The 19,638-nt window shown below is 42.7% G+C and overlaps 2 protein-coding genes across 32 annotated transcripts in view; one reads left to right on the forward strand and one right to left on the reverse strand.

Moving 5' to 3' along the window:
* Window positions 1-14,541, reverse strand: part of FARS2 (phenylalanyl-tRNA synthetase 2, mitochondrial) — a 467,039-nt gene extending 452,498 nt beyond the window's left edge. For 8 of the 30 annotated variants that reach the window (XR_011505235.1, XM_070515669.1, XM_070515660.1 and 5 more), the window contains exon 1: window positions 14,019-14,157. The gene's annotated coding sequence lies outside the window, so the exon portion shown is untranslated. Of the gene's footprint in view, window positions 1-14,018 lie in introns of all 30 variants that reach the window. The other 22 variants (XM_070515671.1, XM_044773308.2, XM_070515673.1 and 19 more) reach the window with 15 other exon arrangements.
* Window positions 14,542-14,617: 76 nt separating this feature from the next.
* The window catches only part of LYRM4 (LYR motif containing 4), a 159,216-nt gene continuing 154,195 nt past the window's right edge, over window positions 14,618-19,638 (forward strand). For both annotated transcript variants that reach the window (XM_014860189.3, XM_044773311.2), the window contains exon 1: window positions 14,618-14,915. In XM_014860189.3, coding sequence (XP_014715675.1) covers window positions 14,830-14,915 — 86 coding nt within the window. In that variant the 5' untranslated portion in view covers window positions 14,618-14,829. The remainder of the gene's footprint in view (window positions 14,916-19,638) is intronic.

Below are 19,638 nucleotides of genomic sequence, written 5' to 3' on the forward strand. Positions count from 1 at the left end.
ACTATGTTACAAAATACAGAGTTTTTAACATAAACCACACTCACCTGAACATCCAAAACTGAGGAGTCTTCAGACTAGGAAATAACGAAACCTGAAGTGAAGTTGCAGAGTAGCTATTCTTCAGCAAACAGAAACTGCCTTGATCCAGAGATGTGTAATTACCAGAAAAGAAACAAGCCAAAGACTATCCATAGAAACTGGTGAATGAAAACAAAATTAAAAATATAAGCAAAAAGGAAGAAAATGTTCATCAGAGAGAAATTACCCTAGGAAACAAAGAAAGCATTCAGACAAATTGTTCTCCAAAATCTAAGAAATTAATTAAGTAAAAAAAAATTAAAAGATAAAGTGGTCTTGAGGAGCACCGAAGAAGATATACAAGAGATCATAAAGGAGATTAGAAGACAACAGAGGATAAAAATTGAGTTGGTCCAGCTCAAGAAATAGAAGGGAAAAATACAGGCTTTGAAAGTCAGCAGATTGGTTCAGAGTATGACATCTTGAACTAGATTTCATGTTATTAGGCAGAAAAAGCAAGTTACCTAAGGACAGAGAAAAGTCAGTCTGGCAACAGTTTTAAGGCTAGCCAAGGTATCTTCCAGCATAAAGGTAAGCATATTCTCAATCACACAAGAACTCAAGGACCTAACACTGATAAGCCCTTGAAAAAATCCAGCCTCCCTCCAAAAAAAAGATTGGTCAAAATAAATATCCAAGAAATGGAAAAACTGTTATAAAAGAACTGTTGGTGAGCACTGAAACCATTTAAAAGAGTATAGCTAACAACCACTGGAGTTATCGGCAACAGAAAAGAAAGTCAAAGATCTTGACAACATAAAAATAAAAGTTAACAAATCAAAGGATGGAGCAGGGAAGAAAGACAGAAGGCAACGCAAATGCACTCATTTTTTCCATCTTTCAAAGGAACCATATACACCAGCTAAAATCAAAACAAGTCTGTCAAAAAAAGTCATAATGATCCAAACATCAGTGTTCCATGACTTTTTGAAGTACAACAACTCTTTCAGTTCTATAATTTCTTTTTCTTCTGTTACATTTAAATAAAATTAAATATATTTTTAAAAATTAAAAATACTATATTATATGATCCTATCTTTGTAAAAGACTTTTTAGCCACCCATCCTTCTATCAATCTTTGTAAAAGTTCAGAGAAGTGTTTACAATGATGATTACCAAATATTAACCACAGTTATTTCTAGACTGTAAGACTTGGGTGGCTTAACTGTCTCTCTACTTTTCTAATGTATTTGGATTTTTAAATAATGAGCATGGGTCACTTTTAGAAAAACTGTGTGTCAAGATTTTAAATTGAAGTTTTAAATGAGGCAAAATTGAGTAAATGCCACATATCAAAATGCAGTTTACAAAGGAAATGAGTGAAAGTCATTTGCACAACTCTAGGACTATAATCACCCAAAGATACAAAAAGAGGTCAGAGCAGAGAAAGGAAAGGGATTTTATGAGGATTCCTTCAGAGAAAGCTTTGGTGGAGCCTCTAGCCTCACTCCCTCCAGGGAAGGAGAGGGGGTGTCTGCCTCCTTAGCTCAAGGAGTAGGAACTTCAATGGATCCCTTTGAAAGAGGGCTGATGCGTACTCCACGCAGTGAGGGAGACCATGAACCTGCACCCAACTGGTACTGGAAAATGCTAGAAACCTGAGGCGGGGTGGAGAGAGAGCAGAGGGCTCTGTTAGAGAAGTTACTGTACCTACCACTGGTTGGCATGTCTCATGGGCCAGAGGAGGACAAGAGGAAAGAGCCAGCACGGAGCTATTGTAAGCACTGCCCAAGAGCACCTGGCAGGTGAGAGGACAGCAACAATGAACATCTCCTCTGTGGAAGGGACCTCAGAAGAGCCAGGGGTGAAGGGGAGCATAGAAAGTCAAAGAAGAATCACCTAAGTTAAGGAAGCTGAAGTTGGAAGGACGCAGTAGGGGGGTCCTCTGAAGAACTCAGAAAAATGCCCAATTAGACTGTCAAATCTAGAGTACTAAGTGACCCAGCTAATGTAGAATCGAATCCCTATACTCTCCTCTCCTCTCTCCACTCCTGAACCCTGGCAGGGGCCTAAGTGGTAGACAGCTAGCTCAGGGGAGAAGGAGGAGGAAAGAAAGAGAAAAAAGTCAGGTACACGCTACCACCCTTTCTCATCACAGAGTCCTTTGCAGGAGGAGTGGGTGATGGAAGAAGTAAGTTTTCATCTAGAGGCAGAGTATTACCCTACTGAACACAATCTTAAAGAGGTACTGGGGGGTCAACATATTGGTTACATATGCAATATCACTGAATCACAAGCAGAAATACATGGCGGGTAGCCAGGTGTACACATGCCCCCAATGTTTCTTCCTTATACTGTAAATCAATTCTACTAATAAAAGCATATCAACAAAGCAGAGTAGGGAAATAATTAAGAATGAGAACTACACTAGTCTGAAGCAGACCAATTAGGATGATACTAAAAAGCAGTGAACACAAAATCTAGGGTGGGTAAGGAGGGAAGTAAGGATATGAGAGGGATACGGCACAATAAAAGGGGGAAAGGCCAATGGATTCTAAGTCCTGATGGAGACAAAAGGCTTGTGGGGCAGTGGTAGCAAAGAGGGTAAACTGAAAGGTAGGAAGAGTAGAGTAAGAGAAATGCTTAAAATTGCGAGTATGTAGGAGGGCCAGTCAATAAAATGTGTTTAACTCCAAATCCCAGCCAGGCCACTATTTATTTGTTTCTTCATTCTATAGGAGCGTTATGAGTATTAAATAAGTTAACACATAAAGCAGCTAGCGCAACACCTGGCACAAAGTAAGCAAAGAGTAATCCCCTCAGTGCAGGTGGGAGCTCATGAGCTGTGAACCAGGGATGACAGAGGGGCGAACGAGAAAAAGAACAGAGCTGTCAAAACATAGCCACAAAATTCACGTTATTTAGCTTAAAATGCAAGAATCCTGCAGCATGAATGAAATCTAATTTTGAGGGAAAGAGGTAAGAAAACCAAGGGACAGTAGTAAATCATGAAACTACAGCACTAGTAGGATATTCCATTGACTTATTGATAAGTCAATTGGCAAATATTTATTGAATCCTATGCAAAGCACAATCTAATAATTTATTTCAGCATCGATCTGCTATTAAAATATTGTTTGGCCCATAGACAAAATCGGAGGTAGATTAAAGGTGACATAGATTGACTTGACTGATTGCTTGTACTTAAAAAGAGAGGTAGGAGCCAAGGATGACCTGACCCAGGAGAATGATTGAGCGATGAGAGGACATGCTTCTGCCTCATGCAGAGGGTAAGAATGTGCTCTGCAGCCACTGAAGAGAGAGAAATGTAACAGCATGGAGAAACATTCCTGGCAGTATTATGACCTAACCAGGAATTCTCCAACCTATTTCAGTTGGAGAATAAATTTTAACTTTGAAAAACTATCCAATCTCCACAAGATCACAGACATATACTTTTAACGTCTGCTGTATAATTCAAAATTACTTAAAAGCATTAATGGGTCACAGTAGCTTTTAATCACTGAATATTTTTCCAATCACTATACTACCCACATATAACTGAAAAATGGGAGGACAAGCATATGTCGGAAACATAGGAATTCATAAGCCTTTTCTTTCTGTGGCTCCCACAGTTTCTAGCACAAGGACTGGAAACCACTGTTCTAATTGACTGAGCTAACTGATAGCACCACGAATCTTTTAAGATTCACATTCCTCAGGCTAAAATTGCAGAACCTGCAGTATAGCGGTTCTAGGGGGGGCAAAAACTGATAGTGCAATTGAAAAAAGGTTCAGAGAGATCTAGCAAAATATAATGCCAAAGCCTAAGTTTTATCAGATTACTGACCAAGTAGCAAATACTCAGTGAATATGTTTTGGTTAGTAATGCATAGTAATGATCATTCACTCTAATCGTATTTACTTAAGCATTTACACACTAATTGAATTTTTTCAAGCACAGAACCAAAGAGAATGCAAAATAACGCAAACCTTGGGCAACTAGGGCTTGAAAATGAAGGCTTACCCAGAGGTAAAACAGGGTTCACTGTAGGAGGACGCTAATTATAGAAAACAAGACTTCAATGTAAATCACTTTTTAGCTTCTCAAGGATGCTTTCATGCTTCATACCACCAAATCAAATATGGCATGATATAGCCTGGAAAATACAAACATTTTGGAAACAAACAGTCCTCAGTTCAAATATCAAATCTGCCATGTGAACTGGGTCCACTTATTTAAGTTCTCTAAGCCTCAGGGTTTCTGTTTTGTTTCTGGTAAAAGTTGAGTAACAATATCTACTTCATTCAGTTAATATGAGAACCAAGCAAGAGGGTGTATGTCAGATGTCTTTTGCAGTGTCTGGCAATGGATTAGAAAATGTTTGGAAAAGAAGAGGACTCTAAGGATTGTCTGTGACCCTCGGGAAAATCGGTTACATGAGGCTCAGGACCACAAACACTGACATGTGATCATTTTTCCTTCTCATGGGGGCAGAGTGAGTTAACAGACTATGACTGTCTTAACCCAGACCCCTTCCAAAGAACAGGCTGCAGACCTGCAACATGGAAAACAACCCAAAAAGCCTGCAAATGCTCTGAAATGTCTGACACCTTTTTCTATGTTCCTATTAATATGCAGAAGCTTTCTTTTAGAAGCCCTAACAATACAAAATATGGTTGTGATAAGATATCACCACACACCCACAGTTTCTGTATTAGGTGAAACAAGAGCAGCAGAACACTTCCCTTCCTCTCATACCTTAGCACGGCCAACTAGTCATACACAGAGATTCAACCTCAAAGCATAGAAAATCCTTTTGTTGTACCACTCCACCCCCGATCTCCTAGTGCCAATGGAGCCACAGCAGATTGGGAATCCAGACAATTGGACAATCCCATCTCTGGGCAGAGGGCAGCAAGGTCACAGGGATCCTGTAGGGAATAAAAGGGAAGTGAAGCCTTTGATGAGCCTCAGAATAGTGGTTCTTGCAATTTATATCTCTTTGCAAACAAAACAATCTAAGGCCTTGTCACAACAGAGAAGGCATCTCTAATTTTGGAAAGTCCTCAGAGCCAAGGGTAAACAGAGTAACATCATCATCACAGACTATTGTACCAAATAAGGTGACCATACATCTCGGTTTCCCCAAGACAGTTTAGATTTATGCCTGTTGCCCCAGCATCACTACTGAATAGCACCCATTTTCACTGATCTCACAAGTATCCTGATTTAGGAAATAAATTATATGATCACTTAAATATTAAGTGACTTACTTAAAATGATATGGAAAAGCTATGAGAGAGCTGTGAAATGTAACCAAATCAACCAAATCCTAGTCAAGTTTTCTCCCTTACTATCACATACATACAGCATTTAGAATCATTTCAAAAATGCACAATAAATCTCCCTAGAAACAGTAAAACTATTACCAACAATTTAGGATTATAGCCTGCTGAAACTAAAAAGCTTTATTTAAAAGCATCTTCATTGTAAGTCAATAACTTGTGTCAATAACTCATATGGGGGCCAGCCCCATGGCCGAGTGGTTAAGCTCGCGTGCTCGGCTTCAGCGGCCCAGGGTTTGGCTGGTTCGGATCCTGGGCGTGGCCAAGGTACCACTCGTCAGGCCACATTGAGACGGTGTCCCACATGCCACAAGTAGAAGGACCCACAACTAAAATATACAACTATGTACTGGGGGCATCTGGGGAGAAAAAGCAGAAAAAAAAAAGATTGGCAACAGTTGTTAGCTCAGGTGCCAATCTTAGAAAAAAAATAATAACAATTGATATGGCCTCTCCTGAGACTACTCTTTTAGAAAGAAAATACAGGGATTCCAAATGCAATTTTAAATAATATGCCTAGTAACCAAGCACAATAACCTGCTAAAATGAGACTCCATTTCTACGCTTCCAGGGTTATCCAAAATATAAAATAAAAATGTTCACTAGCAGACTCTTCACATTAAATTAGAAAAACAGTGCCAATAAGACCTATTTTAAGATAATGCAAAATTCTGGGAGAATAAATCATAACACAAGAGAAAAAGTGTCCAAAATATGTATCACTCTTCTAAAAAAAACTGACAAGACGCTCTCTCAGTTAGTATGCTAAGTGAGTACTACTCCCGTTATAAAATCTAAACCTAAACTCTGGCCAACAGGGAACGATGTATCTGAACAAATGAAAGATTCTGTGCTGTGGCTGAACATCTCAGGTTGCCTTAAATTGGTGACGGTGATGGGACAGCAAGATGGAAGATCCAGAAATCCAAGGATTTCAGTCTTATTCTCTTTCACTCAGTCACCCAACAAATGTTTACTGAGCACCTACTAGGCACTACACTTACAGTGATGGACAAAACAGACATGGGCCCTGCACTCATGGCATTGACTTCTGGTGGGAGAAATCAACATTAAACCAATAAGTTATAATTATGCAGGTATATAATTTTATAATTTTAATTCATCAATTATAAAAAGCTAAGATAAAGAATAAGATGTTATAAGAAAGAATAAAATAAAGAAGGTGTAATTTACACTGTGGCCAGGGAAGACCTTGTTGAAGATGGGACATTGAAGCTGAGTAGTTACTAATCAAATGAAGAGTATGGGAGAAGACTGATTATTCCAGAGAGGGACGCTCATGTACAAAAGTCCTGAAGTGGAAAAAAGTCTAGCCTGTGTGTACACATAACAGACTTCTATAATGAAAATGTCCCAAAGCTTCACAAGTAGCAAAGAGAAACGACCTTAAACTAACAAGTGTAGTAAATTCCAAATAAAGACTTTTGGCAAGACTGAAGCAATGACACTCTATTTTCAGCACTATATCAAGATGTGTTGAGCTGTAAGAAAGCCCAAATAATCATGGGTTAAGAAAGAAAGACATTTCTTGTATATCAACAAGTCTGGTGGTATCCAGTTCCAGGGTTCATTAGGCAGCTCAGAAAAGTCAGGGCACTGGGTTGGAAGCTCTGTATTCGCTTGTCCTTTCCCTCAGGCTTTTCTCCCCACGGTTACAAGATGGTTGTTGAGCTTCAAGCATTAGTCCTCATACTAGCATCCCAAACTGAAAGAAGAGAGGGCATAAACAAGCCCTCCTCTGTACTACCTAACTTTTAACAGAAAGCAAAATCTATTCCAGAAAACTTCCAGGCGGCTTCTCCTTGTCTAATTAACCAGATCTCTGTCTAGTAGCTACCCCTGGCTATAAGAAAGGTTGGAAAACCAAGCATCTGGGAAAAAGGGAATGGAATGAGCATGACTGCTTCATACCACTATTATTCATTTCCAGGAACTAGGCACATGGCCACCCAAACAAAATCAGAGTTTTCTGTTGGCCAGGAAGAAGTATATAGTTGCTGTTTAGCCAACTAACACACACTATCTACCAGTCACCCAATAATTTTTACAGGTGAGTTTTTTAGAGCTTATGTGATATTCACTCATTCAACCATTGACATTTATCGATCATTCAGTATATGCAAAGTGTTGGGTAAACAATCATAATCAAAAACAGATATGGTCCCTGTCCTCATGGAATATATGGCCTATATCAGAGAAAACTATTAATCAAATAATCAAAGAAATGCGTAACTCTGGCAAGACTGCTGTAGTGAACTTTGTCTTTTACAAAAAATAATCCCCCCTTCTCTTAGTAACTACCTCAATCTCACCGTGTGTACCCCATGCCTACATACCCATCCCTTGACTTTCACAGCTTGTATACTTTGGGGGCATCTGTCCCCACTCTCACCTCTAGAAGTCAGGCAGGTGGCTCAAGCCTAAACTATTCGTAATTCTACGCCCTGGCCACAGTTCAAAGATGGAGCACACAACTCAATTAGGGTCAACAAGGTGAACGAAGAGGACAGTTGGGCACTCCTGGTGCAGAGGCTCTCTTGCTCTTCTGACATTCTGGAAACAAGTACCCCAGAATTACTGGTGGCCTTCCACAACCAAGAGAGGATACCAGCCTGAGGATGAAGTTGATACTGTAGAAGACAGAGTGGAGAAAAGGATAAAACTAGGTCCTTGGCAAACACCACTCAAATAAACCAACCCTAAAGCCCATCTGACTTCTGAACTTTCACGATACATGAGACAATAAAGCCAGTATGTTGGTTTAAATCAATACCACTTGGTTTCCTTTTGCTTTCAACTGCTGTCACTCTCAGCTAAAAAGCAGTTCACAGTAGTAAGAGGGATTAAAAGAGGAAGATCTGCTCAAGACTGAGAACGTACCTTTGAGTAAGGATCTCTTAAACTGAGATCTGAAGAACTGGGAAAGGAGGGGAGAACATTCAGGCAGCTAAATCAGTATTTGCAAAGGCCCCGAGGGTAGACGGGAAAGAGGTAAACACTAAAGAACTAAAAAACAGCAAGTGAAAAAGAATACGGTAGGATATGGGGATGGAGAAGTAGGCAGGGGCCACACTTCCCAGCATCTTATAGGCTATTTGGGCAGTTTAGACTTTATCCTAAAAGTGTTGCAGGTTTGGGGGTGGGGGGAGTGGGGTCGGAATTGGGGGGACTAGAGGGGGTAGGGATGGTGGCATATAAATTACTGTCTATAGTTTGGTAACATTAATTCATATAAATCTACCTGAGGACTGGTACTATATTGAACATTTTATTTTCAAATAGCTTTCAAGACCACAGAAAACGATTTTCAGGAAACACTGTAACTCAGCATCCATGGACTCTCCTCTACAAGGTCCTCAACAGAGGGCCATCTTGACTCAGCTTGGGCAGTTCTGGTAAAACTGAGCTTACGTCCTGAAACGTATTAATCTGGGAAAATTTACTCAGGGGCTTAAAAAGTGGTGCATATAGCGATTCTTTGAAGACTGGGGCTCTACAGATGAAAGCTGTATGGTGACTACCATCATACCCAGCCGGTCTCAGGACGCTAGGGGCGCCCTCACTGCAGCTGGAAGCCAAGGTGGGAACGGGATTCCCAACATTAACGCTCAGGCACACATACCCGTTTCAAAGTGCTCAAAGATTTGAACCATAACAATGTCTGTACCTCGAAGTGTCAAGAAGGAGGCAAGAAAGGATGCTGCCTGATAAGCTTTCTTCTATTTATGACTTCTCTATTTTCACTTTCCCCTGCACTCTAGAATTCTAGGAATTGTTATAAGGATAATTCTACCAAGAAACGTATCCTCATTAACTGAAGCTAACTCTGTATTACCTAATCTGCCAATATTAGTATAATCCATTTCACACAAGCTAGGCTTTTATTACTCTTAAATATTATTAGTTAACTCAAATTCACAATTACACATACAGGAAACAGGTTTGCCAAGCTGAATCGCTTCAATTGTGCTCAGCAAATAAGTTTTTAGTTTAAAGAGTTATAAAATATTAAATGATATAAAAATATTCACTATAATGGCAAAGAAATCGTGAATTCTCTGTACAGCTTCTATTGCTAATAAGATTCTCCAGTAAAGTATTGCAATGCACTGAATGTTTACGTCCCCAAAAATTCATGTTAAAATCCTAAGGGTGATGGTATGAGAAGGCAGGGACTTTGGGAGGAGATTAGATCATTAGGGCCCCTGAGAAATGGAATCAGTCCTGTTATAAAAGAGGCCCTGGAGGGGGCTGGCTCCATGTCCGAGTGGTTAAGTTCGCGTGCTCCGCTACAGGCGGCCCAGTGTTTTATTGGTTCGAATCCTGGGCGCGGACATGGCACTGCTCATCAAACCACGCTGAGGCAACGTCCCGCATGCGACAACTAGAAGGACCCACAACGAAGAATATACAACTATGTACCGTGGGGCTTTGGGGAGAAAAAGGAAAAAATAAAATCTTTAAAAAAATTAATAAATAAATAAATAAAATAAAAGAGGCCCTGGAGAGATCCCACGCCCCTTCCACCAGGCAAGGACACGGCAAAAAGGTGGTTGTCTATGAACCAGGAAGCTCTCACCAGACACTGAATCTGCGGGCACCCTGATGTTGAACTTCCCAGCCTCCAGAACTGTGAGAAATAAATTTCTGTTGTTCATAGCTACCCAGTTTATGGTATTTTGTTATAGCAGTCCAAAGAGACTAAGTGTCAAAGATATATGGTCCTCCCAAGAGATGAGTTAACTTCATAGAACTCAGTATTGCATATCTTAAGACAGTGACCTAGTATTTCACCAGTGATTACCAAAACACAGACTGCTTTCTTCCAAACCAAGAGTGAACAATGCAAATCCTAAGTGTTTTTGTAAATAACCAACTGATTTGGACAAAGAAGAGATGCAGCTATTACTTCTCACTCAAAGAAGTCAATCAGAACTCCAAATTTGTCTTTAGAAGAATTACTGAAATGGGATGTTTGTAAAGTGCTCAGCAAAGCTCCTGGAAGAAAAAATAAACTCTAAATGAACAATAGCTATCATTATCATCACATGTAGCTACTTTGATTAACAAATCATTCTAAAACATCCAGACAACACGAAAACATTATTCCTAAAAGTTATCCCTCAAAACTAGTAATAAAAAGAAGAATGAAGGTGATCTGTAACTGAACATTGCCATTAATCACATTGTAAAGGAATTCTCGTGTTGGTAGGGATATGTAGTAGGAAAAGATGGTTTCTTTCCTTTAGAAGGCAAAGAATTAATTTGCTTAAAAAAGAAAAAAAGACCCTCTAGAAGTAAGTACATTTAATACACCTTACACAAAATCAATTGTCAGTTTTCTTGGTGCTGCCCACAAAGAAGGGAACCCTTGGCCTCCAATCAGTGAAGCTAGAATATCTAGTTGCTTTCTAAATTTCTCAGAGAACAAAGTTTCTTCAGTATATCTGAAGAGAGCTTCTACAGAAATGTGAGTCTCAAAAAATCCCCCAAGAGGTAATGTCTCTCACACGAGCACATGAATAGACAACCTTAAAAAAGCACTAAGTATTTTCAAAGAGATGTTAATAGAAAAAAACGTAAATTTATCTTAAAAGATTAAAAAGCTAGCAGAAAAATCAACATTTGAGAGTCTCTGAATATTTGTAATATTTCCTATACAAACCAGTTAGCTTTACGAATAAGTGAGAATCCAACTAAGTTAAAATTCAAATATGACTAAAATGTACCCACATTATCCAAGCATGAAACGTCCAGTGCCTGAAGCTGGCACTGAGGACCTTCTGTGAAGCAGTGTAGTGCTGCAGCCAGACAGATCAACCTGGGCCATGCCCACTCCCACCGCCTCAACAGCCTGACTCTCGCTTCCCTTTCCTTAAATGGAGACAGCTTTCCCATCTGGTCTCCAAAGGATTAACTGAGATATATAAGGCCTCAACTCACATCTACCACCTAAGAGAGCTGCTCTGATTACCTTTCCAGCCACATCTACTGTACTGGCCCTCACGTACTCTGCTGCTCTACACAAGGCCCTCCCAAGGTGTTCTCTTGGCCACGATTATTTTTCCCTAGACCTCTCTCAGGCTCACTCTCCTCTACCCTTTCCAAGGATAAACCTCCCGCCCACAGCAGCCATCTTACCACACCCACACATCCAAACCTTGTGATTCCTCACGCCCAGCTCAAACCTAAATCCTCTCAAATCCAACACAAACATTACCTCCTCCATAAAGCTCCCTAATTCCCACAGATCAATGTTTTTCTGTCCTGGCTGCATCCAATCACCTGGAGAATTAAAAAAACAATTCCCTGCAGCTTGGGCCCCAGCCACATGGACTTTGTTGGTCTGAGGTCGGGCCCAGGCACCAGCTATGGATGTGAGACCCCATAGCGGGTCACCAGTGATTCCTTTCCCACACTTTGTACTTTCCAGCCCATGTTTTAAACTACATACAAATTGTATTTAAACTATAAACTCTGGGAAAACATCTGTAAATTGTTGTTATACTGCTTATTATGGTTGGAGAAATTGCTCTTCGAAAAGCATTAAGTACTCATTAGCAGTCCTAATTTTAATACAAAGTAATACATGATTTTACATGGGTAGTTAAAGAATTATTGGTATTTCCTAACTACAGACAGGTGAATATTAAACCTAAGAAAATGCTCAGCCCAGAATAGAATGCACATTAAGGACACAACATATGAGTAGGGTCCATCTCAGCTTCTAGCCCTTTCAATCACAAATAGAACAATTATTGAAAATAGTCATCTCTGCAATGAAGCTATACAAAAATAGAGATTTAACTTTGAAATGTGACTATTTTTTTATTAATCTTCCAAGGCAAAGATATCCAATATACTGGTTTCAAACAAACTGTTTCAAACAAAATTCAGTAATTCAAATAAAAGTATTTTTGTGAAAGTTTAAAATCAACTGGGAAGCTATCACCTTGCTAATCTCAACTACTTCTTGTACTAACAGATAACTAGGCTACCCAAACAAACTGAACTTTATATATTTATTTGGAAAGCTTTATATGATTACAGCAAAGTTAAAGTCATCTAGATACACTAATTGTATACATTACAGAGTACATTGATAATTAGGCAAAAATGATTGTATACAGTAATGATTATTACAATTTCACCTTCTAGATGAAAGCAAAACAGAATAATGTAAACTCCATTATTTTTTTTTTCTTTTTTGAGGAAGATTAGCCCTGAGCTAACATCTGCCACCAATCCTCCTCTTTTTGCTGAGGAAGCCTGGCCCTGAGCTAACATCCCTGCTCATCTTCCTCTACTTTATATGTGGGATGCCTGCCACAGCATGGCTTGCCAAGCCCTGTGTAGGTGCGCACCTGGGATACCAACCAGCAGACCCCAGGGCCACCAAAGCGGACTGCGCACTCAACCTGTGAGCCACCGGGCTGGACCCTGTAATCCCCATTATTTTTAAGCAAGCCAAAATATTTTTTCTTCTAACTTTGATACTTTCTCTATTTTTAAGTTGCATTAACACTGCAGTTTTCCCAGGTGCCACAGAACCATTTCACATCATCAGCCCTCAACAGTCTATGATATTAAGGGAAAACGGCTCTGGATCTTATCCTATAATAATGTGCGATTCCCTCAGTTTTTAATCCTTTAAGAAATACCAAAGGATGAACTCAAAATATTAAAAGCCCTTTCAATAAGCCTGACGCAAGACTTGCCTGATGGCCTGATCAACCTGCCAGAGTAGCAGAGGTTCTGCTACCCTGTAAAAAATCTTATTTTGAGACTCTTAGATGTATCAGACCTTAAAAAAATCAGACAGGGAGCTTAAAAAGATTTTAATGAAAGTATTTTCTCTTATATATCTTTTTAACAATGCGATTGCAATATAACTAATAAGTATGGATGCAAAGACACCACGTTGCAAGTACACTAAAGTGTAGGAAGGTCAGAGAAGTGTGTCCTGAACTTAAAGTTCCTGAAAATCGAGGTTGCTCTGCTACAAAGCAAGTGTCATTGCAACATCAGATAAACTTAGAGAGATGAAATAGAACCATAACTCCGTAGTTAGAGAAAGATGGACGTCAGCGCAAACTTGTTTGTTACGTATAAAGTTACTCCTCGCTGTGTCTGGGGCAAGAGAGTTGTGGCTCTTCGTAACGTCGATATTCCAAAACCAGGGCAAGTGCTCCGCACACACAGTAACCAGAACCAGCTCTGGCTTCCTTCCCTGCGCCGGGTCCCACCACAGGGACCGCAACGACAACTCTGTCCGCCACTGTAAGGCGGCGATTGAGAAAACTCGAAGTCTTCCGAGCAAGGCCACGGGAGAAAGGTCAGCCACGAAAGCTCCCAGAGAAGCCCTGCCCTGCCGCTTGCCTGGCGTCTGAACTGACCCCAGCAGCCCTTAAATCCCTGACGTTTCCCCAGGTAACGCCCCACGCCCGGGGCCCGGGGCCCCTGCCTTTTGCGCGTATTTATTAGAAGACAAGACTCGGCTGGCCGCCGCACTCCACGGGGAGCTCCGAGCAGACCCGATGCCCCCCGAGCGGGGCCGCCCCGCGCCACCCGCCCGCTCGAGCCACGCTGCAGCGGGCCCGCACTCACCCGCCGCTCGCCCAGATACCCACCCTGGCGGCAGCTTCAACTCGGAAGCGCAGCAGGCTCGCCTCCTCTCCCAGGAAGCGACCCCCGCCTCAGCTCCCCTCAGAGCACGCTGGGCGCTGCCATTTTGACAGGAGAGTGGGCCTTGCCCCCGAGGCCCCTCAGCCGGTCGCCCTGAGCGGAGCCGGAGCGCCACGGAGGCCCTGCCCCGTCACCTCCGCGCCCCCGCGCCCCAGTGCCCCGCGCGCCGAGCCACCGAACGAGCGTGGCCGAGGCGAAGGCACCCCCGAGACCCCGCGCGCCTCTCAGGCAGCGCCGAGGGCGGCCTCGCCGGGGGGCGGGGCGGCGGCCGGGCGCGCGCTCGGTAACCCGGGCAACGCGGCCTCGGGCCTCGCGAGGCGCGACCTGGCGCTTGCCTCTGAATCTCGCTGTCCCCGCCGGCACGCGGGCAGTCCACCAAGACTCCCCCTGACGGGCTGTACGAGGAGGGAGGCTCAGTGCCGAGGCGCCGCCAACCCCGGAGCCCAGCCCTTTCCCCTCGGGGGACCCTGCGGCTCCGCCCCTCCGCCGCTCCGCGGGCCGCTCCGCGCCGGAGCCTCCCGGGGGGGCGGGGCGGCGAGCGGAAACACCTCCCCCTTAGCTGCCCGGGGTCCGCCTGCGCACGCCTCCGAGTCGCGCGCCGCGCCGCTGCTCTCCTATGCCGAGGCTCGGCCCCCCGCAGGAGCGAGCCCGCGGCGCTGGTCTCCATCGCCGCTTTTGCAGAGACTGAAGTTTGGTGGGTTGGGTTAAACTCGGGGCCTCCGCGAAGAGGACCCGTTTACTTTTTTTCTTTCCAAAATGGCAGCCTCCAGCCGCGCACAAGTGTTAGACCTGTACCGGGCGATGCTGAGAGAGAGCAAGCACTTCAGCGCCTACAATTACAGGTGACCCGGCGGGCGGCGGGGCCAGGAGGTCGGGGGCGCCCTGGGTGCAGGGAGCCCCTGTCCCGTGACGGTGCCCGGGAGGCTTCGCCCCAAAAAGGGTGCCCTTGCCGACATGTGTGGCCCCCTGAAGCCTCGGGGGAAGGGCAGGGGGCTTGCCCTTGGTTGTATCAGAGGAGGCGTTCAGACCTCGTGACGCTTTCCGCCGAGTGGGATCCCGGGGTCCCTGCTCTGGGCGCATGCTTGGTGATAGGACAGACGTGGACGCTGCAGGCGCTCAGGTTAGGACCGGGTTGTTGCACATCTAGAACTTCCCAAAGAACTGGCAGGGGGACTGGATGTGACCGGGCGGCAGCACATGTCCAAAGCTGCAGGCTCGCTTCTATCCCTCCTTCCATTTCCTGGGTGTCTTCATTAGTTTGTTTGGTTGCAAGAATCCAGTCAGTTCTGGCTCCGGAAGGGGCGGGGGAGAACGGGGTTTGTAAGGAGGCACAAGTAGCGGTAAAGGAAAAAAGGTCTCGCCAGCTTCCAGGAGCTGAAACGGTTTCTTGGCCTCGTCAAATTGGGATACAGCGTCAAGGATCTTAGCAGCAGGGGAGTGAGAGTCTAAACTCTTATATCCTTAATGTAGCACACATCTTTTTCCATGCCTGCCCCGTTCTCACATTTGCTCTTGAGTCCGGTATTCATATTCTTGACTCTTTATGTTTTGTCTACCTTAGAGCCTCTGTTTTCTTTTTTGCTTCCTTATGACTTTCGACCCATCGTTAGTGTATGTATTTTATGGATTTTCTCTGCGTTTTTTCCAGATGTGGTGTTTTCTGCTAACTACCTGATTCTCTCTGAATTTGAGCTATATTCCCAAAGCACGAATCCAATAAGAGCAGCTCATCCCTTCACAGCAGGTCTCACTTTTGGTCACTGGCCAGCCTATGGATTGGGTGTCCTGGGAGCAGAGCCTACCCCTGGAACAGTGCTAGTTAGATAGGCCCCTCCCTCCCAGTAGGTCTATGAGCTAGCTGGCAGGCCCCCTCATGAGTAGACCCAGTACAACCTTGGTTATCCCCTAGAACACTAAACCTCTCAAGCAGTGACTGTCTAATTTTTAGATTCTTGTCTAGAAAAAATACTCTTCTCAACTCATGAGAATGACAATCTAGGTCATACCAATGAGGTCATATCCACTCAGTCATGTGCTTAAAAGAAACATTTCTTGGAAGAGCATGCTTTTGCTTAATGACTTTGGCTTTTGAAAGTAAAGTTTGTGAACAGCAGAGATACTGGTGGAATTTTTAATGAAAAATTAGCCAAGTACTTGGCACCAAGAACTCAACCCCATCTGTTGAAGGAACCCACAAAATTTGCAAGTGAATAAGTGGAAAGAAATAATTTTCGCCACAGTCTGGAGGAAGATATTTTGTCTTTTAAATTTACTGAGAAGAAACAAGAACTGAGAATCAGCCGTGGGTCACACACTGGAGACAGAGCGGCACGGTTAGGGTGGACATGAGAGCACGTTGTAGAAAAGTGGAGTAGGAGCCCTCAGAATAATATAACCCTGGACAAGTCACTCAACCTGTGTTTCAATTTCCTTGTTTGTAAAATTAACCTGTTGGACCAGGTCAGCTCTAAGAACCTTTCCATTTCTAAAATTCCATTTGGAAATGATTTATGAGCCAGATGATGAAATCCACATATGAGGCTGTTTTTACCAAGTGAATAAATGCCAAGTCAACAGGGGTAACTGCAGGAAAATCATTCAAAGCTGTAGCTAGTAGGCAGGGAATTGGAAATGACTTTCTATGTGAGCCACTATAAGGTAATACGCATTTAGAAAATGATTGTTCAAATTATCCTTTGAGTAATGCTTTTGAGCTAAATTTATTATCCACATGTAAATATATTATCCAGAGGAATCTGGTAATCGTTTTACACCGTTTCCTGAAATCGTGGACCTAAAACCTGAGATTCCCACTCGTATCATCTCCTGCGATAATAAAATTACTTGTTATAAAATATATTCTTCTGTATTAAGGCTATGTCTTGCAGATTTCAAAGACAACCCCTTGCCCTTTGTACTGTTCTCTCTCTCTGTCATGCCCTTTAATAAGCTTTGTCTTGATTTCTTCCTCTTCCTTTGAGATTCAGCTCAACAATGACCTTCTCAGGACAAAGGTTTTGCTGATTCTCCTGTCCACAGCCCCCAGCCCCATCCAAAGAGGTCCTCTTCCTAAGTGTGCTTTTACTTCGGTGCTTCCAAAACACTTATCTGAAGACTTCTTTGCCCAGTGCCATACCAGACCATGGAGATAGAAAGATGAGAGCCTTGGGCTCAGCAAGGCACCTACCATCAATGGCTTTTTTACAGACCTCTGGGGAACACTGTCATAGAAATCATTTTCACTGTAAAGTGCTGTGACAGGTATGCACTGGGTGTAGAATCAAGGACATTTCCCAGAAGATGGCACTGGATCAAAGGAATGAAGCAGTGTAGTGTGCTCCATTAACAACAAGCAGTAGAAGATTGTTTAATTTCTGGAAAGTTAAGTGTGATTGCATGGTGAGAAGACAAGACTGAGGTTGGAAAGGGCCACATATTCAGTAAAGAGCTTTAGCTCAAAGTGATGTGGCTAGATTTGCATTTTAGGTAGATCACTCTGGCAGCAATGCAGAGGATAATTTTCAGTACTATAGACAAGGACACCAAATGGGAGTTGATGACAACAGTGCTTAGGAGAGATTGGGGCACTGTTGAAGGTAGGAATAGTGAAAGATAGAAAAGAAAGACATATTTGGTAAATAATTAGAAGGTAAAATTGTTAGAACTCTGAATGATTGGATTCACAAATAAGGGAGCATCCAAGCAGAGTGTAGAATGACATCCATGTTACTAATTAAGCTGAGGCACAGAAAGGTTAAGTGTAAAAGTTGTGCCATTTACTGATTTAAGAAATGCAGAAATAACTGGTCTTGTGGAGAGAAGACTTGAGATCGTTTTTGGGACATCTTGAGTGAATGTCGTCTGGGATACCCAGCAGGGACAGTTATTCAGAAGAGTCTACAGTTCAGGGAAGCAGTCAGGGCTGGAGTTGTCATCACCACTCACTCGCTTTGTGACCCTGGGCAAGTCACTTGATATCTCTGTTTTGCAATTTCTTCATCTGTAAAATGGTTTATCTCATAGAATGGTAAGGTTTAAATGAGTTAATATATGTCAAGTGCTTAGACTTGTGCCTACCACAGAGTTGGCACTCAATAAGTGGAATTAAAATCTTGATGTTAGGTGAAATTTCCAGGAGGAGTATTTAGGGCAGTTGTTCTCAAGCAGGGGCAGTTTTATTTGACACTGTCTGGAGACATTTTTGGTTGTCACAACTTGGGTGGGAGGATGCTACTGGGATCTAGTAGTTAGAGGCCAGGGATGCTGCTAAGCACAGGATAGTCACCATAACAAAGACTCATCGGGCCCAAGATGTCAAATGGGCAAAGGTTGAGAAATCCTGGTTTATGGTGAGAAAATTAGTGGCCTAAGGATGCTGTTCTAAAAAACATCAAAATGTAAGGGATTGGCCAAAGAACAACCACTAAAGGGAGCCAAGAAGACACAGTCTAAGAATGTGGCCCTCAAACTTATTGGTCTCAGGATCCTTTTACATTCTTAAATGTTACTGAAGACCCCAAAAAGCTTTTGTTTACGTGGGCCATAATTATCAATGTTATGTTAGAAATTAAAACATTTTAAAACACCTATTTTTAAATGACTTAATAAACACATTAGATATTAACATAGATAACATTTTTATGAAGAATAGCCATTTTTCTTCCCGCAAAATAATCAGTGGCAAGAGTGACATTGAGGTTTTTGCAAATCTTTTTAATGTTTGGCTTAGTAGAAGATGGCTGGCTTCTTATATTTTTCCCCCTAGCCTGTATCACACATCATCTAGCATCTGGGAAATTCCCCATAAGAGAATGAGAGTGAAAAAGATCCTATCTTCTTGGTATTATGAAAATAGTTTTCCCGATGGATCGCCTGTAAGGTCTCAGAGACCCCTAGTGGTCCCTGGGCCACACTCGGGTAACTACTCTAGTGTCTGAAAAGCAGGAAGAGAACAAGCAAAGAGAGTAGTGTCACAGAAGTCAAGACAATCAGTTATTTGGGGAACGTGGCTGTGGTCAGCAGGTTCACTTGCTTTGGCAATGTCCAGTAAATAAAGGGAGAAATGTGGTCCCTGGATTTGGCAATATAGAGATCTCTGGGGACCTTTACCGGAGCAGTGTTAGTGAAGTGCTTAAGGCAGAACCTTTGAGGGTTGAGAAGTGAATCAGAAGGAAGTAAACTGCCCCAGTGAATGTAGACCCCCCCCCACCAGGAAGTTTGGTTAACATGGTACAGGAGTGTGGACAACCACCAGAGCAAGACCCCACAAGGGGTGAAAAGTGGTGTATCTGCGAGCACAGGTGGTAGGATTGGTCTCGGAAAAAGGAGGAACACTTCCTTTTCCATCAGTGTAGTGAAGGAGGTCAAGATAAGTTGGAATGTAAGAGGATGGGAATTTGAGGTGATTCATGCCAAGACTGACAGCCAGTTTCTGGATAAAGTAAAAGATAAGTGGATGTGAGGAAGAACCATGTTCTCATATTTATTATTACACATATCAAACACTTATAGTTGTTGGTTTATTTGTCTCTTTGCCATTCGTTTCTTGAAGGCAGAAATTCTGTC

The sequence above is a fragment of the Equus asinus genome, chromosome 8 (genome assembly GCF_041296235.1).
Source record: "Equus asinus isolate D_3611 breed Donkey chromosome 8, EquAss-T2T_v2, whole genome shotgun sequence".
NCBI classification, from domain to species: domain Eukaryota; kingdom Metazoa; phylum Chordata; class Mammalia; order Perissodactyla; family Equidae; genus Equus; species Equus asinus.